Below are 23070 nucleotides of genomic sequence, written 5' to 3'. Positions count from 1 at the left end.
CTTGCAAGGATAACACACTGAGCCTTTTTCTATAATTATTTTTATGAGATTGGAGAACACATTGGAAGGGATCTTAGACCATTCCTCTATACATAATCTTTCCAGATCCTTGATATCCTTCGGTCTGCGCTTATGGACTGCCCTCTTCAATTCAAACCACAGGTTTTCAATGGGATTGAAGTCCAGAGACTGAGATGGCCATTGCAAAATGTTGATTTTGTGGTCAATTAACCATTTCTTTGTGGATTTTGATGTTTGCTTGGGGTCATTGTCTTGCTGGAAGATCCACTTGCGGCCAAGTTTCAGCCTCCTGGCAGAGGCAGCCAGGTTTTTGGCTAAAATGTCCTGGTGCTTGGTAGAGTTCATGATGCCATTGACTTTAACAAGGGCCCCAGGCTCAGTGGAAGCAAAACAGCCCAAAGACCCGCCACCATATTTTACGGTAGGTATGAGGTTCTTTTCTGCATATGCATCCTTTTTTCGACGCTAAACCCACTGCTGGTGTGTGTGGCCAAAGAGCTCTATTTTTGTCTCTTCTGACCATAGCACCCAGTTCCAATCCAAATGCCAATGCCGTTTAGCAAACTCCAGGAGTTTACATTTGTTGGTTGCTCTCAATAAATGCTTTTTTTCTGGCAACCCTTCCACTGGGGACAGGCAGTCTTATTGTCTAGAACAACAAATGTATTAGTAAATTTCAAGAATTCAACTTCTTATAATTAAGCCGTGTTGCTTCATTGCTCACCCTGGTGAGATTAGTCTAGAACAGTATATGTAAACATATCTTTATTTAACCAGTCAACACATCATTTATGGTCATAGATTTGTGAGTAGTGCCCAATATAAATTGGAAAACTAGTTTTGAAAATAAAAGAACTACAGATCTAGTTTATCACAGGTCTTTCAAAGTATTCTTTGTCTTTTTCTTTAATACCACCAAGCTTACTGATGTCAACTTAATAAAGCTGATCGATCCATTAGATGCTGTCAACTTTATAAAGGTTGGGCTTTAGTTAATGACATACTTGAATAATAGATTTCTTTTTAAATGTCAAGTAGTCATAATAAGATGCTTTAATATGGACTTGAGAGAATATAGAGAAAAAAAAACCCAGAACCATGTGCTTCCACAATAGAAAGGAACATCAGCACTCAACTGTGCATGAATTATAAATGGCTTCCGGCTCTAATTTGTTTCTTTTAAAATTACCCTCATAAAAAGGGTGCTAAATTGTTACTGTAACCTCAGCATTACAAAAGGACACACACTTCAACATTGCTTGACCTTTATAATTGCTATTTAAAGAATAGGCCGCTCATTCAGTGCATTTTTGCTTTGCTAACCAACCACAAATAAACAGAGCAAGAGTCACCAGCACCACGTGACAGGGGCACCCACATTAGCTTTAAAAGCTTAAATCTTAAACATGTACTTTTAGTTTCCTGGTTTCAATACGCATGTTGTCAACATTGATATACTTCTTGTCGAACATATATTACAATGTTCACACTGCACAGGAAAAGCTGTCAGAGTCAATTATACTTTGTTTGCAGCATCGATGTTGGTGGATATATGAGTTGATATTTTACTTCTTCGTATAATGCTTTTAAACAATATTGTTGGCAACGATTCAAAATTAAACCTGGAGAAAAACGAGAGAAAATCTCTAAAGAACAAGTAGGGGGGGCTTTTGAGTTGCATATTGTTTACATTTTGTGTTTCAATATGTTTTATTCTGGCAACCTTAGAAAGATAGATGCTTAGTCTAAGCAGCTTTTGTACCAGTGGGACATGGTGGACACACCCGTTTGGATAAAGCGGCCATGTCATAGGATACTGTAGAAGTAAATGAAACAACCATCCTCATAAAAGAATAGATATAGGCATGTGTTTTCAGGTTGAGAATTCATTAACTGGGGAGCAAGCCTCATATCAGTGATCCCAGAAACAAGCTTTCTAGTGAAACCACTGTGTTTAAATAAATATTTCACAGTGGATATGGCAAACCCCTAATCTACTGTCAGGAAACAGAGCTTTCTTGTGGATTACAAGACCACACTATGATCAAACTTGATTGTATAAGGACCTTGATAAAATGCATAAGGATCACTTTGTGCCCCCCTGTCCCTACTCACATAGTCACATTATGATCTGATAGCAATTTTTACAAGAAATAAGGAATAAGATTTTAATTAAGTGAGATTAAACTAGAATATGAATGTTTAAAATAACTAATATACCCAAGACCTTAAAAAACATGTTCTTTTTATAGATGCATTCCCATTTGAAGCTCCTAGCACCACACGGTAGATACACTTCTTGTGCAGCAGGTATTAAGATCCCACCTGAAACTTTAAACTCACTTTGCTGCATGCTGCTAGATCTGCAGAGAGTGAATGGATGTCAAATGTGAAAAAAAAGCCTGGAAGACTAAAATTACTTATGTCCGTGTTTCTAAAAATCACAGCCAAGGTTTAAATTAAATTGCTCTAATGATTGAGATTCCCATCTGGATTCAATAAAATGATCTCAGGTTTAATTTAATGAATATATTCTGATTTAGAGTGCGAGAGACAAACATTAATCAAGCTGATAGACTTTAGAAAAGTAATCAATCAAAAGCCCCCCAACATGCCTTTAAAGTTGAAAACCAACCTACGCAACAAAATGCTTTTTTTTATTTTTTAGATTACATTAGCTCAAACACTACAGCAATTCAAACAAGGGACACACCGATCCTTTAATCAAATTAAGTGTCATGTTCATTTTTCAGTCATTTCATGAAGTTTGGGTAAGTGATTGCAGATGGGAACGATGACACCATGTTCCTGGATGCTGTGACAAAAATGTAAAGTTAGAGGTAAATGTCACCAGCAGTTTTAGCGCTCTACAGCTATGGCCAAAGGTTTTGCATTGCCCTATAGAATTCACTAATTTTGCTTCATAAAGTCGAATGAAACCTGCTGAGTAATATTACCTTACCATATTGAATTACATCATTACAAAAGTTGAAAAATGTGACATTTCGAAATCTATCATGAAATACTGTACTACTATTATGGCTTCCCGTTGACTAGTTTTGTAGTTTCTTTTGATTACATTGTAGTGCTGGCAAAAGAAGGATCTGCTTGCCTTTCATTAAGTGTTCCATATTGGGTTTTTCATGTACCTTGGATAATTTGTAGTTTAGGCTGATGTGCAATTAATTAGTTAATAAATTACTTATGTGTTTCAGCCTATATTAATCCGTGATTTTCTTGCTGAGGAATATTGTTTTGGTAAAGTGTGTTGTTGTATTGGGCTAGTGTATAGTATTAAATCTGTTCATCATAGCCTTACTGGCAGCTTTATTATTTGTGGCAGCTATTTGGATTCTGGCCAGATCCACGCAGTGTGAGTCAGCGTGCTCCGTGCCTCCTTCTCTGGTTATGGTAACTTGTTTAATTAGTATTTTACGATTGTTACTTTTACTGTTTCATTATTTTAATATTTCTTATTAAAGGCTTTTTGAGATATATTAAAATCACTGTATTGTATATTTGTAACCCCGTTTTTCCTTTCTCCCTGCAGTTTCAGTCTGGTGTTGAGTCTGGGACAACCATCTCCACTGTTTGAGTTAATTTATGTTTATATTTGATTATCCGATTTGCTTTGTATCTTTATTAATTATTTATTGAGTGTTGTGGTTTTAATTTGCCTTATACTCTATTTTATTCACTTTGTGTTTTTAGATGTATTGAGGTATTGTGGTGACTTAGTGATGTATTAATAAAGCCACACTGTACTGCATTACTATGTGTGTTGCATTCATTGGAATGGCACACAAGGTGATTGACCTGACTGCACAGCTCAAAGGAACCTGTTTATGGTTGTCTGTTCATTCCCTTTGTGTAAATTACAGGATCACTACATGATGTTAAACTAAATATAGAAATTATGGTCATACAATTGTCTCAATCCTAAAATTCTAGTTAATGCTAACCTTTTGGCTGTAGCTTTACTGTATATACTGTAAGGTATGAATAACTTCAGAAAGGCAAAAAAATACAGAGTTTTTGAACTGCAGAATTCATCCTGGGGTGGTGCTTCTTGCATTAGATAAAAAGATTAAACACACACATTTCTTTGCCAGGGTAAGTAATTACAATAGTGGCAATATCCGCAAAGATTCATACAATTATTGTGGTCTGTTATAAATAATGATAATTACACTTAGGTAATAAAGCATTTACACAAAACCCCAAAAATGAATGCATTTCTCAATCAGTAATTTTTATATTGATAACATAATCTGACCAACAAGAAATAAACAGTGAACATTACAGCAGTCACCTAGAGATTTTTTTTAATTTTAATTACTACCTAGGCACAATTTCTAATTCCCCCAAGGTATTTTTTATTTTTTTTGCTTCTTATTTTGAATTCCATTATTTCCTTCCCTTTTATAGTTTAAAGTATATTCTGAAGTTTATTTCAAATTAGGCCGATCAATAGTTGTTTTTTTCTTCCTTGATTTGTTCAAGATACAGTCTGCTTAGTTTACCTCCTCTAGCGTTCAATCTGTCCAATTCTGACGTGTACATAGTAGCATCTCTATATATCAATGCATTATACTTGTTTCCAAATCTCAAAGGCCTGTTTTATTCATAGATCAATAAAAACAGTACCATACCTGGACACTATACAGTGGTCTAATTACACTCTTACAAACAACCCTGTTGCATATTTGTTTAAATCCAGCTCTGTTATATATATATTTTAAAAAACAAACATATATATATTTTTAAAAAAAACAAAATAAACAGTGCTAATGACTTTGGTGGGATGTAGTCTTCTGGCTTCACCGTATTTTCAGAAAAGCTAGTTTCCTTTAGTAATGACACCAGTGTGTGAAAAAAAAGATTAACTGTAACAATAATTTATGAACCTGGCCAACTATTCCATACAGCTTCATGAAGAATGAGTCAAACTTGTGAGAGCTGGTCATCCAATGCCAAACTGTAGAAAGTATCTGGAAGTAAAGTAGGAAGACAAAAGTAATTTGAAGTCATAAACTAAGAAATGACAGAACAGCCACAACTCTGAACCTAGCTATCTTTGAAAGAAAGACTGGGCTGTTTTAGAGTGGACTGGACCCTTTGTACTTTAGTTAGAGAGAACTTATACAGGTTGAATAAGAAGCACATTCATAGCAAAGTTGTAATTATATGATTGTAATTGTATCTGCTACATTACTAAGTTACAATGTTGTTTCACCTGAACAGTTAAATTCTTTACACTCTGCACTTTGAGTGGGGTATTTATACATTTCTGAAGTAATGTATGCAGACAATTCTAGGACCACCATGAGCTACTACATATTGAGAAAAATACTTTTCTGAGAAGGGGATGGTTTTTCCCCCAAATAGCTCTGTATGCTTTAAGTAGCAACCAACAAATAAAATAAAAAAAAATTAAATTGGAGATCATAACAGGAATACATGGGGTCATATTTTCAGGATTCCCTATTCCCTTGTATTATATTGGGCTAACATAAAGTCACTTGAGTAATATATCCATAAGAACATAAAAAAAGTTTACAAATGAGAGGAGGCCATTCAGTCCATCTTGCTCGTTTGGTTATTAGTAGGTTATTGATCCCAGAATCTCATCAAGCAGCTTCTTGAAGGATCCCAGGGTGTCAGCTTCAACAACATTACTGGGGAGTTGGTTCCAGACCCTCACAATTCTCTATGTAATTCCACATGGGACAATTACAAGAGCAAAAAGTTTTAATAGGATCTTACACACACCCATTTACCGTCTGTTTAAATGTAGTTAACTGGCTAATAATTCATGCCCTCGTCTGTTAAATCAACATGTCTAGTTGTAGAAGTGAGCACATTGCTCTTCTTCCAGAGTTAAGATCAATGACTTGTCATTAATTCTCATTTTATTAGCATCAATCTTTTTATCTATAAGTGCTATATAACTGTTGTATATGATGTCATGGTGCACAACACAAGTGATGCTGAAGCATGCAACAGATCAATTAAAATGAAGTGTAAGATCAATAACAGTATCTACTTCTTCAGAATTATCCAAGTGATCAGAATTGTTGACAAGTTAGATTAGAAGCTTTATTTAAAGACTTGTTTAAAAAAATGTTCTTCCCTATGGAACCCCTAAAGGGACATTGTGAAAAAAATAAATAATTGCTATCTCATGCGCACCAGACTGCAACAGACACCTGGTGTTCTTGGTGGATAGGTTAGTAGACAATCACTGTATTTTCCTCATTGCATAACAACTATGCAAAACTGGTGTGCTTTTAGACTCATGCTATTTTAACATAAATATATTATTTATTGCATCCAATTGTATTCTCTTACTGTCTGGAGTATTATACCTGAGTTATGTTTCAGGATGTTTAATTATCTCAATTTATCCTGAAGAAAAAGATACATATACACTGAGTGTACAAAACATTAGGAACACCTGCTCTTTCCATGAAATAGACTGACAAGGTGAATCCAGGTGAAAGCTATGATCCCATATTGATGTAACCTGTTAAATCCACTTCAATCAGTGTAGATGAAGGGGAGACAGGTTAAAGAAGAATTTTTAAGCCTTGACACAGTTGAGACATGGATTGTGTATGTGTGCCATTCAGAGGGTAAATGGGCAAGACAAAAGATTTAAGTGCCTTTGAATGGGGTATGGTAGTAGGTGCCAGGCGTGCTGGTTTGATTGTGTCAAGAACTGCAACGCTGCTGGGTTTTTCATGTTCAGCAGTTTCCCATGTGTATCAAGGATGGTCCACCATCCAAAGGACATCCAGTCAATGGCAGACCAGTGGTCGAAATTGGCTCATTGATGAAAGAGGCCAAAGGAGGCTGACACGAATTGACGGAACAGACGGGCTATAGTTAGTTAACTGACAGCCCAGTACAATATTGGTGCCAAAAGACCCATAAAAGAATGCACAATCCGCCATACCTTGACACGGATGGGGTATGACAGCCGACGACCTAAGAATTCCACTTCTTTCAGCAAAATACCAAAAACTGCGGTTGCAGTGGGCTAAGGAACGAAAACATTGGACACTGGAGGATTGGACAAACATTGCCTGGTCTGATAAATGCTGGTTCCTGCTGTTTCACTCTGATGGGAGGACTAGGGTATGGAGAGAACCACATGAGTACATGCATCCATCATGCCCCATGTCAACAATGAAGGCTTGTGGTGGTGGTATGATGGTGTGGGGTGTCTTTTCATGGCACACATTGGGCCCCTTGATAAAAGTGAAGCAATGTTTGAATACCACAGGATAGGAACGAGCTATTTGGAGTAGAGATCCACTACCAGCCAACTTGACACAACTGTGGGAAGCATTGGAGTGAACATGGGCCAGCATCTCTGCGGAATGCTTTCGACACCATGTTCCATGCCCTGACGAATTGAGGCTGTTCTAAGGACAAAAGTGGGTACAACTCAATATTAGAAAGGTGATCCTAATGTTTGTATACTCAGTGTATATGCCCTTTACATTATACAATATGCTATGTCATACAACAGTTCACAGATCATGATGCCTAACTCGCAAGATAAAGTTATTTTACCAGATGAAAGTCTTCATGATAAGGATTAAATTGAGTCATGTGTGTCTCAGGGATTTGCGAGTTATTGGGACCGACACATTGCTCGAGCCCAATCCTGTTTTTGTTCTCAGAAAGTGGGTATAACTGCAACACAAAATGTAGCTCATCTACAAAAATACATGTACATCTTTGGGCTCTCTGGACTGAACACTCTCTAAACCAATTCAGTATTCAACATTTTCAGTCCAATGTCCAATTGTATGAATGTGTTCACAGTTAATATCCAAAGCTGTTTAACAATGCAGTATAAATTGATATTGTGTGTGGTATTAGCAGGACTGTACAATGTTACCCACACTTTAGGGGGGGGGGGGGGGGGGGGGGGGGGGGGGGGGGGGGGGGGGGGGGGGGGGGGGGGGGGGGGGGGGGGGGGGGGGGGGGGGGGGGGGGGGGGTGGGGGGGGGGGGGGGGGAGGGGGGGGGGGGGGGGGGGGGGGGGGTTATAATACAATAAGAGCTTGGCCAGTTGTATCCCACTGCTAATGAGACCACTGGTTCAATCACTTTAGGAAGGAAAATATCCAGCATTTTGTAAACTAATTAACAGTAGAGATTATGCAAATGTTTACCAGTGTGGGTTGCTGGGTACATGCTGATTAGTCACAGGGCCCTGGGAGAATATGAATTTATTCTAGGGCTTGCCTTCTGATGTCACAGAAGATAAATGCTAAACAGAATCTTTTTACCACCGTTAAACCATCCATGGGATTATATTTTAATAATGTTCTAAAACTTTAATAAACATACTATTTATATCACTGTTGTGGTAATTGGTAATATAATGCTAGATGTCATAATTAAAAGGTAAGCCCGGACTCACTATCTGCCCTTATCTGCCACTTTATATCCTGTCAGCACTAAACAATAACATTGTGAGCAATGTGAATATAGCTGTTGAAAAACAGGCATCATAATAATGAAACGTCTTTCAGTGTAATGTCTCATCTCATTACCAAGTTGGTAACAATCCCCTCGCTGTAAGGTGATACCCACCTCAGCTGTTCTCATCAACTTTCTGGGATATTCCTGATTTCATTATCAAGAAAGAAAGCAGTAAAAATAGGTAGATTTGAATAATCAGTCAACTGTTTGCATGTGGCTATCCCTTGTTGTGACTGAGCACATCCCACTTACTGTAACCTTGCAATCCTAGGTGTAGAGAAGATAATGCCCCATAGATTTTCAGTCCTTTGTTCAGGACGCATGAGGACATACTGTGCATTTTTTAAAACATGTTTATTTATTTATTTATTACGATTATTCCACAGGACCAAATCCAATATTTTCCCATTTGAAGAAAGGTAGTAGTAGAGTAGCAAATATGAATAAGGGCATGAGTTTGAATTTCTTTTGACAGAGCAATGGAGAAAAAAATCATTCCACCAACACAATGATTTGAACATTTTTTCTAGACTGTTTCTTTACATCAAAGGGCATCCAAAACTTTTGTTACTGACAGCCCACCACCACACGCATGCAGTTTTAGTGCTGAAAATAAAAGGAACCTGAGGAAGGGTTTCACATAGTTAGCATCTGTCCTTTTCACTTTAATTGTCTAAATATTACTGGTTTAAAACACTATTTGTTTTTGTGTTGCTTACACGTTGATTACCTGTCAACACTGAGTTTTCAAAATAAGGGAGAAAGGGCAGTGAGTACTAAATGTGATCTATATGTCACCATACATTGCAATATTATTCTTTTATACTGCACATAGGTGGTAGCTCAATATAATACCACCATCGATACCATTTCATTCAGTAAACATCTATTTTAAATGAACACCGTACCAGATAAACACATGTTATTAATCAATTCGAAGCAGTGACGATGCAATTTTAATGAAACTGTCAATGCTTATCGTTCGTTTCATTTTTTGCACGACTTTAGTTCTCCCAACAGAATATTTCTTGGGAATTGCTTAATCTGAACTCATCATAAAATGTCAAACTTATCATAAAACTCCCTGTGTGCATCACTTCCTGTGTTCCTGTTTTTGCTGGAGAAGCCACCTTGGATTTCACAGAACACTACTTGCAAGCTGCTTGAAATTCCAGCATCCGTAAAAAAAAAAAAAAAAGGCTTTCTACAAACAGAGGATTCTGCTTTTGGGACTTGTTGCTAACATTTACTGTGTTTTTGCAGGTCTGAGCTCAAAAGTATTGGTATTTGTGAGACCTTGCTATAGTCATTAATGAAAACCCCTGCATTAAAGGAAAATTAACTTCATGCAAATGCAACCATTTTTTTTTGTTATGACCTACAAATTGAAGAAGACAGGAACCTATTTTCTGTAAAATCCAAGAAATAACTACTATAAGGCAATGGGCCTTGTATGCAAACTTCAAAAACAGAGAGCAGAAAATAGGAAAGTCAGTCACCTGCAAAAAAACAAAAGGCTAACCTTAAAGGTCACTGTACTAAGTGTTACAATCAATTTGGCGCTTCTCTGAATTAATTTAGCTACAATTACAATGTCAACAAGTTTCAACTGTGTAGGCAAATGTAGAGAGTAGAAAGAGCAGAAAAAAAGTTTTTCTCATAATGGAATCATAAATGGAAAAGCTATCTATATGTCAGATTAATGCTTCAGCAGCAGTAGAAATAATATGAAAAACTCTTCCCAAAAAGTTTTGTGTGAAGTCCAGCTCCAGATCATTTGAGTGAGATAACCTTTTTCTCTTTTTGTAGCATAAATGTTAATATATAGCAAAAGTAAAACAAAATTGATATTTTAATTGCTAGATAAATAATTTAATACATTGGACATCAGGCAAAATACCCAAGCTTGCACATGGACGAATTTAATGCTACAGGTATGCAACTATGACAACCAGAGATATAAAGTGAGCCTCCTGTTATTTTGGGTCAACTCCTAGAATATCTGAGATTAGTGTTATTGTAGTATATAGCTATGTAAATTGTAAATAACTTCAAGATCAGGAAAGAGCCTTTGTTCACTGGAGTTGGTTAGTCAGCTGGAGGGAAAATCAGAGCTTGCAGGAACAACTTCAACCAACAGCACCAAGTAACACCCAATAATTAATAAACTTTGAAGAAAGCCAAAATATTCTTTCAAGAAACTCAATTAATTGGATTGCCATTGCAGAAAATAAAATTAACAGGAATGAAATACTAGTCTGGGCTATCTGACTGGCAAAGGATAGTTCTACAGCAAAATTTCCCCTGGTATTTTGGGGTTTGGCAGCGCAGTGTTTTGATTGTGTTGCCATGTGGGATAGCAGAGCAGAAAGTAGATGATGAAGGGATTAAAATAAAGTAAATAAGGAGTGCAGACACATGACAGAGAGCGGATGGATCCTAGTTAACAATCTCCCTCCCGATCTGTGAGGGAGCTGTTTAACAGGAACAGGATGCCTCGTACTGGTTTGTCTGGCAGTTCATTCCAGGGTCAGTCAGAAGCCATCCATCCAAGAAGGGGGTGGAGCCACAATGCCCAAAGTCATCGCCCTAAAGCGGTATGCGATGTGTCATTCATGGATTGCAGGAGACGTGACTGAACTAGCTACGCAGGGGGCATAACTAAGGCTATAATTGGGGATGTGACAATATAATCTGTTCCTTTGATGTGGTTATGTGACTGTTTTGTTTGTGGAAACTGACTGTCTGTTTGTCACTACTAGACGGCTAACACGAACTGGGAACCTGTCGCTACAGGCCAGCATCAAGTCCGGACTATACTTGCACCAATTGTCACTGAATACCTTGCACTAGCACCTGCACTAAGAGAACTCACTGTCAGGAGAAGTGGCTGTGTCTGTGTTGTCTGTAATCATTATTTCGAGACTGAACACCATAGTTTAAAGCTGGCAATACACATTGGTGTGTAGAGCCAGCATTTATTATTTAATGGTCCAAACAGAACAAAAGAGAAATAAAAGAACTGTTTTGAAACGTGAACTTTGTGTTTGTCATTGTTGAAGCACCTGCATCGCCTGTACACCTGAGCACTGCAACCCACACGTTCACAAGACAGAAAAGAAAAAAAAGTAGGAGCAGGAGACTAAAGAAAACTATGCAGATGTTGCTAAGATTTTGTATTAATGTGTTCCGACATACATTTTACAGGGGGGTGTGTGGGGGTGGGGTGGTCTCCAGGATACCTCCAAGATTTCGTAAATAGTGTGAGATCCACTGATAGTATCAAAGGCAAGAATGTGTTCTGATGTTCTAATGGTAGTCTACCCAGAACTTCCCATAAATAAATAAATACAGCAAGAAGCTCAAAAAGGACTAATACATTTTCCTAGTATCACATTATTAAGTGCACTTTTTCAGAATAAATATATACCAGTATCACAGATAAAATAATAATAAAAACTGAATAAAAATTACTGTACTATTAAAATGCTCACCACACCCTGCCTAAATTTGGGGAAGCCCATACCTGCATTTTCTGGACGAACAATGCCCCTGTCTATCTGTCACTGTCAACTTGGTAAACACAGTAACTGCCTTGAATGTGCGCCAATCTTTTATCATACACTCCTTGCCTCCTATAGACATCTTGGATTACATTTGGGTGCAATTAACTTATGAGTCATACCTAGTTGCTGTGGTTTGAACCTTTACAGTAAGACAATACATACATACATACACATGCTGTACAGTATAGAAGATTTCAAATGTTCTCACTGGCACTTTGGACTGTAATTCATTGTTGCCCAGTAATGCTTATATTTTACAGCTGTAAATCGTCCATCCTTCTCTTCTCCAATTAAAATCTTCCAAAGTCCTGTAACTGTTTGTCTTTCAATTTCCAGTTCAATTCATTCTCCTTAGTTCACTCTTCAGTGTGTATAGATGATTCTGAAAGACAGAATCCTCCTCCATAATACAACAAATCTAATTATATCATCAGAACTGGGTGATACTAATATGCTCCCACACACTTCCAGATTATAAATCACATCAAGATAATATTGTGCCCAATGAAGATTACTTAATTCGAGTTAGGAAGCCGCTCATACTCAACAGTAATATGTAAGGTAATCTTACAAATGGACTCTGTTCAGCACAGAAAATGAGCAAGCAAACTATTTCCCGCTTTTCTCACTTTTCAAGCCAGAGATTGTTCAATACAATTGGATGGAATTATCTCCACTATATACTAGGAAGAAAGGACACCTTTTTTAGAGAAGCTCTTGGAGTCTTGTAGAAAACCAGAATGAACAGTTACTCCTTCCCTTAATTTGTCAGATTTACTTTGTCTAAAAAACATAGAGAACACCCCTTAAACTACAGCAGGACCTTGATAAGTAGCTAGAAGGAGCAGAAAAGGGCAAATACAATGACTACGATATTTTAGGTGCTTTAAATGTTTGGAATACATGACCTTGAGATTGAAGTTTAAGGTCCCCGATATGGGGGGTCAAATGATGGGTCAAGGAACTGGTTTTGATGATTTCGCCATGCCAGAGATACCCACAGTAGCAGAGATGAACGTTGTTTCTAGAAGGACATCATTAAGTGGAGAGAAGCATCCGGAGCACTGTGTGTTAACAGGACTCCAGGACTCCTTTGTGATGGATGGTTTGGAAGCTTGTTGCAGCTATCCCTCAAGGTCTCATCTATACAAAATAACGTAGCCTGCTGTTTGTTTTTTTTTATTGACAATAGCAAGCTAGCAATAACGTAAAAAAGTCGTGTCGATCATTAATTTTATTCAATTATCTATCTATCGGGGACACGTAAAAGAATCACATGAGTGTTGTTCTGTTATATGTTTAGATAGAAGCATCACCCAAATAAATTAATAATATATTAATAAATATTAATAATTGCTAATTATATTTGTACACAAACTCCATCTTGTCCATCTCTGATTCCATTTTCGCGTTGTGTCTTTAAAACACAAAGCTTAATGGGATTGATGCAATGCTTGCTGGGTTATGAAGAGAGAATCACTTCCGCAGAAGTGTACAGTGCTTGTACACTTGAGGAATGCCCACTTTAAAGGCCCTTCAGAGGGAGCAGTTTATGTTCACTACAAATGGGAACACCCCTGAAGATGGCCGCCATCCACCTCTACCCTTTGAAGTACACTTCGTAGGGCGCATTTTCACGGATTGGAACACAGCCTATAGATTTCAGTTAAATTGTAACCATAAATGTGAACTGCTTTTTATTGTATGTATTGTATCAGTCAGCACTACATGTCATCAAACTGGAAACACTAACACCTCAGCTTATGGCAGCCCTTAAGACATATCTGGTATTTTCCTTGAACACCTGGAAACCTGAACACAACTGTCACTGGGTGAGTGTGCATGATCAGGACTAACTGGCTTGAGTACAGAGCTTAATAAAGAAATAACAGAGATCCTGACAGGTTCATAAACAGCTTCTTTTCAGTAACCCAAGCTCCTTTTGATTCGATAAAACAAAGACTATTTAGATTTATAAACAAAACATTTGAAATAGTTTGAATGTATGCTTTGAAGAACTCAAATTGCATGCATATGACAAATACTACAGTATAATTGATGCATAGTATGTATCTACAAAATAGATGTGTATCTATTATGTTACGTAATTTATCTAACACACTGTTTTACGTTACATTATTCCCAACTAACGCTTGCTATTATAAAAAGATTTTATGTAACTTAAGTTTTTTTTTTTTTTCAGTAAAGTGCCCAACACTGGTTGGTGGAGTCTCGTAAAAGCAAGCAAGTGAGCTACATCTTGGCATGGTACTGATTTAGATCTTTAATACATTAATAAATGATAACAACTAGGTTACTTAGAAACAGAGATTAACCCCCCCCCCCCACCCGACAAGTGCAGTTGTAGTCGTGACCACACTACACTCACCCCCTCAGGTACAAGAAGTATGTTCTATGGAAGTGGAAAAACACTTAGCTGAGTACATTTTTTTATTTACCTAATTCATTTTTGCAGTCTAAATTAAGTTGTTAAATCTTAATAAGCCACTTGGCATGTCATGCTTTATACAGTAAAAATGTATTCTGTTTTAGAAAGGCTTTTTCAGTAGTTAATAATTAGTGTAAAGCAACTGATTAGACTCAATAGTTTCTTGGTAATTATATTTGAATAGATTTATGTTATGACTCATCTTTGTTCTGTCACTGTTAAACAGATGATTTTTCAGAAGCAGGCTAACTATTTTAGTTCTAGAGAGCAAGCAATAATGCAAAATAGTTTTTTTTTTTTTTTTTTTTTTATTTTATTTGTCGCTGTCACAGAGACGGCCGAAGTGGGCGGCGTCAGAACCAGGAAAGGTAATGCAATACACAAAACACAGGACGGATGAAATGAAATGATGAAGACGCCTGTTGGCGCCGGTTTAATACAAAATAAAAGGTTTAACAAACACGAAAAACACAGGACACGGCACTCTACGCCAAAATAAATAGACAAACAAAAACAGACTAAACTTAACAAAACGGTGCACGGACAGACACTGACAAACACGGTGAGCGGATACTTTCTCCTCTTATTATTACTACTACTACTACTACTTTATTTCCTCCGTCTCCAATCCCGTTCTCCGCTCACCGAACACCCAACCCCGAGTATGTGACAACGTGCATCTATATATACTATTGTGCTGGGATTCAATTACCAATTAATTATTCACTTGAATCCCAGCACGTGAATTAATAAAGTGCAATTCCCCGTGCTCACATATTACTACATTTTACTTGCACGTGAAGTGCTGTGCAATCCTCGTGCCTAAATACACATATACATTTTAAACACTCGTGTTACACAGACCCGTTTATATCCCGTGTACCAATGTCTATACACCAACATTTAAACACACCACACGCAACACATAACAGATAATATACACAGGGGCGGGCACTTTGTTACAAGTTCCAATGGTTTTTACCCTGGTTTTCTCCCCAATTTGAAATGGCCAATTATTATTTTTATCCCTGTTCATTGCTGCAACCCCCTGGCGACTCAGGAAACGGAGGCTGGAAGACACATCCTCCGAAACATGTTCCTGCCAAGCCATCATTTTTTGCACGGCAGATCCACAGCGAAGCCACCAGACCCATAGTGCCAGAAGGCAACACTGATCTGAATGGCTCCATTACAAACCCACAATCGCCTTATCAGCCACAGGGGTTGCTGGTATATGATGAACCGTAGATTGCTCTGGCGACCTAAGCCCTCGCTAGCTGGGCGGTGACCCCTAGGAACCCCCGGTCATGGTCGGCAATGACATAGCCTGGATTCGAACCTGTGATCTCCAGGCTATAAGGAACAACCTGCACTCCATGTGGAACGCCTTTATTGGATGCACAACTTGGGAGCCATGGAAATATGTTTTAATGTGTGTGTTTACCTGGAGGGTGATAACTGTTGAAAGGTGGTGCAAAACAAAAAATCAATTGACCACTGCTAAATACAGAGTTATAATGACAGTAATGTATGGCAAGACCTATGGGATTCCTGATGAAACCCTTAAAAGTTCCCTAGGAAATAATGTGGTACCATAATTTGATATTGTGATTGAAATATATGAATGTCACCAATATCTCATAATTATCTTAAACTTGGGTGAAAGTGGTCTTGGTCTGATTTATTTGAGAGTAACTTAGTTAATATGCTGTTACTTAAAATGCTGGTATTGTTTAATCAGTATTTCTTTACAAAATGTAAAACTGTAACATTTATTGATGTACTGTTATCAGATCAGTACTAATATTGTAAGGAGCTTTAGTCATATAGACTTAACTTATATGCTCCAAAAGGACTACAAAGATACTCCAAAAAGTTGAGCCGTGTATCAAGTTAACTAAAGGAGAAACAAAAAGTATGTACTTTCCTGTGATGTATACCTTATACTGCATAAATGTTCGCACTTGGCAATGTGGTAGAATTTGGAACAGCGTGGTGACCGAACTGTAAGAGCCAAGTCATTTTGTAGTTTCCATCTTCTGCTAAACAATTAAGGGGAATGCTTCTGTTTAATCTTGCAATGCTTGTGTTCTCTACAGCTCAACTTGTTCATGCCAGATACCAAGACTAGAAGAATGTTTAAAGTGGTAAATCAACTTAATTTTGAATAGTTGATAAGCTGGTAAATTAGACTAAATTTCTTTTAAAAAATCTCTTTTAAAAATTGTTTTTAACCTTTTACACCTTTTAAATAACCTAACTATTGTATTTTTACTTCCTTTTAACTTATTTATTACATATATATTTTTGTATCTTTTTTAGTCTTCTAGCTTCTTCCTATTCATTTTTCGGTTTTTACATTTTTTTGCCTCTGTTCCATCAGTTCATCCTTGCTTCCGTGAGCTTTTATTTGTTTATATATATATTATATATACTATATATATCTATATATATATATATATATATATATATATATATATAATATATATACATAATGAGTTTGGTTGTAAATCACCCTCCCTGTGAGGGTGCTAAATAGCAAAAGAAGTCGTCCTTGGACGGGCTGGCCTTACAGTCTGTTTACAAGGTCGGGAAGTCATCAGCCTGGAAGGAAGCGAGACTCCGTTGCAGGAACGTATTGACCTGGAAGAGCTGCAATTGTTTACCAAGGGGTCATGCGGGATAGCATAAAAGGGGCCAGAGAAATGCTAATCTTTTCCTTAGTTTGGTTTAAAAGATGAGGAACAGGAAGGACCGGGAGATTGTCCCTTGAAATAGAAAAGAGTTTGTGAGTGTTTTGTTTGTTTGTGTGTTTAGTAACTGTCTGAGTCTTTTTGTAATCACGAAACAGCTAAGAACGAATCCGGAGCTGTTGCCTTGGGCAGCACTAAACTGGATCATCACTGCACTTTTCACTCACTGTCTTTAATAATCACCCACCACGAGCACTACAGCACGCACCCGGACTGGTGACCGTGTCTTGCATTATTGTGGGCCGGATAAATATGGTGTTATTATTTTGGTTGTGCAGAACCATTTATGTAAATACTCTCCGTGCTTTATGCATAGGTTTGTATTGCAGGAGGTTTATTGTTTTGGTCACCAGACCTGGAATTACAAAATAAAGTCTTTCTAACTGGATTACAATTGCCTGTCTGTGATTTTTCCTGCACTGCATCACCCATTATCTGTACACAATCAGCAGTCACTTTGCCACAGGGCTACACATATCAGGTGAGCTATTTCAAATCTCTCTTGCCAGTGTAAACTGTGTATGCACTGTCCATATGATACAGTGATTAACACTGCCATTTACAATGGGGTGCTAGCGTAGAGCATGCGTTGGTTGCCTGGTAGTGCTGCCGGCTGCTGAGCTAGTTGGACGGCCAATCTAGACCTTTTCTCTGGTGGCGTTAGTATCGGTGGCAGCGCCAGCTTCCTTCTTTTAACAGCAACACCCCCCTAAATGCCACGTGAGAGTAATTATAAATGCCACGTGAGAGTAATTAAATTATATATATATAGAATATTTAATATATATATATATATATATATATATATATATATATATATATATATATATATATATATAATATATATATATTTATATATAAATATTTTATATTTATTTATTTATTTATTTATTTAATATAGACTAGTTGGGTTTTCAGAAGACAACTTTAAGATGCATTTCTTGTGAAAAGTTGGTAACTACTCTTTCTAAGACAACTTGGGTGTGCTGAATCGAAATTTGCTCGTTATCACGCTGTATTTTAACCCTTAAATCCTCAAAATTGCAAATCAAAATGGCCACCAACATTTTCGTCATACATATTAGATATTACAACATGAACTTTTGTAAAAGGTCGGTAACAACGGTTTTTAACATAATTGGGACCTGCTGAGTCCAAACTTGCTTGTTAACAAGCTTTATTTTAACCTTTTCGCTTCAAAACTGCAAATCAAAATGGATACCAACATTTTCATCCTACATGTTATGTATTACAATAGCATTTTTGGTTAAAGGTCAGTAACAACGGTTTTTAACATAATTGGGCCCTGCTGAGACCTGGACATGGTTTTTTATATGCATAACATACTTAAATATACAATATTATAACAGAAAAACTAATTTGTGTCCATCTTACTGCAAGAGAAGACAAACTTTTGCAAGCATAACAAAAGCCCTTTAAACCAAAATCAGAACTTAGTAAAATGTTTAAACAACTACTTGACAACACTTCAGTAACTTACTATTAAATGGCAGGTACATTGACACAGCCTTGTTTGAGTTCTCTACATTTGCATGCGGAAGAGCAGACAAGCCGTGCTGTCCTGCACTTGCATCTCTGTCTCCTGCATCCTGATTTGCAGCCACATAATATTGCCTCAATGTGATCTTCTGGTACAGGTGGCAGCGACATGAGCTGAGGCATTAAATATCCGTTTTAATTTTTCCATCCTATGGAAGTTGGGGAAGGAAGTACTGGTTTTAATATGTGTGCCTGTCTCCAAACTAAGATCTGATAATTAGATCTCTGTATATGAAACATCAAAGCATTACTTGTCGGAGGTGGAGCTTGTGGTGACCTTAAGCGAGTAAACAAAATGGTACGCACTTTGTCTGTGTTGTGGATCTCTGACAGACCATACAATTTACAAATAAACTCCTCCGCACATTTCACCTTTTCCAGGCTGAGGTCATTGTCACCAAGTTGTGAGAGAAGCTGATGGTGTTCCTTAAACCCCTTCAGTGCTGCCTTCTTGCTGTGATCAGCAATGTAAGGTGTTGTATCACAACCAGTCAGTGCATGAAATGGAAGGAGAGTTTCCAGAACTGCGGGTGTAAATTGTAATTTCTCACAAATGTCATGAATAGGAAAATATTTCAGCAGGAGTCACTGATGGTGGACAGTGAACAGTCAATGCATTTGCCAGTACCGCTTTCATCCCAGTCCGTAGACTGCCATTAGTCTGTGCGAATGCCAGAAGCACAGACGTTAACTCCTTGCTATTGTAATACAAAATGTGTCACATAAATGTAGGTGGACATTTTGATTTGCAGTTTTGAGAGTGAAAGGGTTAAACTACAGCGTGGTAATAAACAAATTTGGATTCAGCAGGTCCAAATTATGTTAGCAACAGTTGCTACCGACTTTTAACAAAAAATGCCTCTTGAACTCTTATAGAGGCTTAATTCTCATTTTTCCATCTAGTCTAATATACTTTTTTATCTAATAATTATTGCAGTAAGTGTTGTTTTACTGGTCCCTAATTTTACAATGGCTATGAAGAAGACCTTGTCTTAGCTCCCTAATTTTCTACATTTCTTACGGCCTAGCACTTCCCAAATACGCCTAGAGAGCTCTGTTTTTACTTTATGCAAACTACGGCATCCTTTGGAATTTCTGCATCTTGCATTATGGCTCAGGTTGTAATCTCCTCAATAACTGAAGTGTTAGCTTAATGGTTATTGAGTCCCGTTCTCGTGTCTCTGTAAGGATGCAGGGGTGAATTTTAATAACTTGCTCAACATTTTGTTGTCAACTGCTGCCAAACCACAATTCACTGGCCTGAGTAGTAATTTGCCTCACAACTGCATTGCTTTATTTAATGCCCGCTCTGGGGCAAATAAATCTCTGTTGCGGAATGAGTTTGTGGTGGACAATAACATAGGCTTTCTTTGTTTAACAGAGACTTGTGTCAAGCATGGGGACACCTTTTCACTTAGCAAAGCTACACCTCCTGGATTTTCTTTCCTATAGAAACCACGTTCATCTGGGCATGGAGGGGGTGTGGCTTCAATAGTTAATAATAACTCTCTCCCAAAGCGCACACTACTAGTTTATAACTCCTTTTAACACCTTATGTTCACTTTTTTGTCTTCTCCGCTGTTATTGTACAAGGCAGAGTTATTGTCTATCTTCCACCAAAAACCAATCCTCATTTTCTTCTTGAGTTTTCAGATCTTTCTTTTTGCTTTCACGCTCACAGAACACTTATGATTGATGATTTCAACATTCACGTTGAACTCTAAAGAGTTTCTAGCACTAATGGACTCTTTCGAATCCCCCAGGGTTCTGTTCTGGCTCAATTTCTTTTCAGTATATATATTCTCCCTCTCGGGCATGTAATTGGGAAACATAACTTGGGCTTTCATTTCTATGCCAATGACACTCAGATTTATTTCTCTTTCAATCCTTCTGATAAACATACCTATTCTGCTCTTTCCCTCTGTCTCAGTGATATTGAATCATAGATGAGTTATAAACTAGTAGTGTGTGCTTTGGGAGAGAGTGCATTATTAACTATTGAAGCCACACCCCCTCCACGCCCAGATGAATGCCCATGTCTTCCCAACGACAGCGAGTGGGAGAAGTACAGGCATGGAAAAGTACAGAGCAGTTTAGAAACAGTAAGGAGAAATTGCATCTTTAATTGCTTTAATCAGAAAACAGAGGACATTGGGGAAACACAGCAGCAGCTCAAAGTCAAACAGCCGCGTGTGTTTTTCTGATAACAAACAAGCTGAAGCTCGGAGCAGCTGATTCAAATTCCCGCCGTTCTGAGACACGGGCGAGGGGAGGAGCCAACAGCACAGCAGAACAACGCAGTTAAATGAGGCAGTCTTCCCAGCGACAGCGAGTGGGAGAAGTACAGGTGTGGAAAAGTACAGAGCAGTTTAGAAGCAGTTTGAAAGCAGGTTGACGGCTGCAGAAGAAACTAAACTTAAAAAAAAAACCCTCAACATGGTCTTCAAGCCAGTAATCTGTGACACCTGCTTGATGTGGGAAATCCGAGAAAACCCAACGGAGCTAAACCAAGTGTGCATAAAGTGCAGCGCGATCCAGGACTTGCATAAACTAGTAAGTATGCTAGAAATGGAGCTGGAAGAAGTGAGACAGCAACAGGATCTTGAGGAACTGGCACACCCACAATTCATGGAAGTCTGCATCACCCCTAATAGACTGAAAGCCACCAGGGAGATAGAAGGTCAGAACAGCTGGGTTCAGGTAGGCAGAAGCAGGATAAAAAAGAAACTTCGTCAAACACAACCACCAGAAATCAAAACAACCAACAAATTTGAGTCACTTCAGAATTTTGATGAGCAAAACCAACAACAAGAGAATGAAAGGAACAACATCCAGGACCCTATTGACAGTGGTGACCAGACAGCAAAAAGAAGGGAGGTCATGATTGTTGGGGACTCCATATTGAGAAACACAGCAAGTTCAATTTGCAGTTTGGACCCCCTTACTACAACAGTGTGCTGCCTTCCGGGAGCCTCGGTCAAGCACATCACTGAGAACGTGGACAGGCTCCTAGAACGAACAGGAGACGACCCGGTAGTAGTCGTCCACATCGGTACAAACAACATTGGAAGAGACAGACCAAAATCCCTGCAAAACAAATTCAGAGAGCTAGGAAGGAAATTAAAAGAGAAAACCAAAACTGTGGTATTTTCTGGTATACTACCGGCACCTTACAAAGGACCATATGGAAAGCTGGAAATAATTAATAAAAACGCATGGCTGAAGACGTGATGCACACGGGAAGACTTCACCTATCTTGATCATTGGACCACATTCTACAACAAGGACTATCTGTATAGACGGGATGGACTGCACTTAAATAACAAGGGAACCAGTCTACTTGGAGAAAAGATCCTCGAGCAGGTTCAGAAGCATTTAAACTAGAAAGGAAGGGGGGAGAAATCAACAAAAAACAGAAGGGAGACCGCATCAAAACAAGAACAACAACTCAGGTAAGACAACCATTAAATGTATTTATCTAAATGCTAGAAGTATCAGAAACAAAATTCTAGAACTTGAAGCTACTGCACTAACAAGTAACTATGATGTGATAGGTGTTACAGAGAGTGATGGGGACGAATATAATATTTGTGGGTATACACTGTATAGGAAAGACAGGCAGGACAGAAGAGGAGGAGGGGTAGCGCTATACATAAGAAACAGTCTTGAAGCCCAGGTGTTAAACCTGGACAAAGAAAATAAAACCGAATCAATATGGGTCAGAATAACAGACAAAAATTCAAAGGGCATAATAATAGGAGCATGCTATAGACCACCAGATTCAGACGGTGAGCAAAATAATCTGTTATACAATGACATTAGAAATGCATGTAGCAAAGGAGAAACCATACTAATGGGGGATTTCAACTTCCCCCATATAAAATGGAAAAACGCGGTGGGTAGCATGAAGGATGAAATTGAAATGGTGGAAATGACAAATGACCACTTCCTAACACAATTTGTTAAGGCACCGACTAGAGGGGAGGCATGCCTTGATTTAGTCTTTTCAAATAACGAAGACAGAATAACTAAAACAGAGGTCAGAGAACCACTGGCAAACTCAGACCACAACATGGTCTCATTTGAAGTGTTTTTTAAAACCCCAAAAGTAATGACTAAAGCTAAGGTTTACAATTTTAGAAAAGCAAACTATGAAGGTATGAAACAGAGACTAACAGAAGTAGATTGGAGTAAAATAGAGAAAACACTCACAGAAGAAG

At 38.0% G+C, this 23070-nt stretch overlaps 1 protein-coding gene across 2 annotated transcripts in view; it reads right to left on the bottom strand.

Annotated features, from left to right (window-relative positions):
* Positions 1-4397: 4397 nt before the first annotated feature.
* LOC121313388 (tripartite motif-containing protein 55-like) overlaps positions 4398-23070 on the bottom strand; it is a 72665-nt gene continuing 53992 nt past the window's right edge. Inside the window, exon 10 of one of the 2 annotated variants that reach the window (XM_041245864.1) lies at positions 4398-5012. In XM_041245864.1, the coding sequence (XP_041101798.1) occupies positions 4872-5012 (141 nt within the window). In that variant the 3' untranslated portion in view covers positions 4398-4871. The remainder of the gene's footprint in view (positions 5013-23070) is intronic. The other variant, XM_041245863.1, reaches the window with a different exon arrangement.

Source organism: Polyodon spathula, chromosome 3, assembly GCF_017654505.1.
Source record: "Polyodon spathula isolate WHYD16114869_AA chromosome 3, ASM1765450v1, whole genome shotgun sequence".
NCBI classification, from domain to species: Eukaryota; Metazoa; Chordata; class Actinopteri; order Acipenseriformes; family Polyodontidae; genus Polyodon; species Polyodon spathula.
Note: the sequence above shows the minus strand (reverse complement) of the source record. Positions and strands in the feature narration are given on the sequence as shown.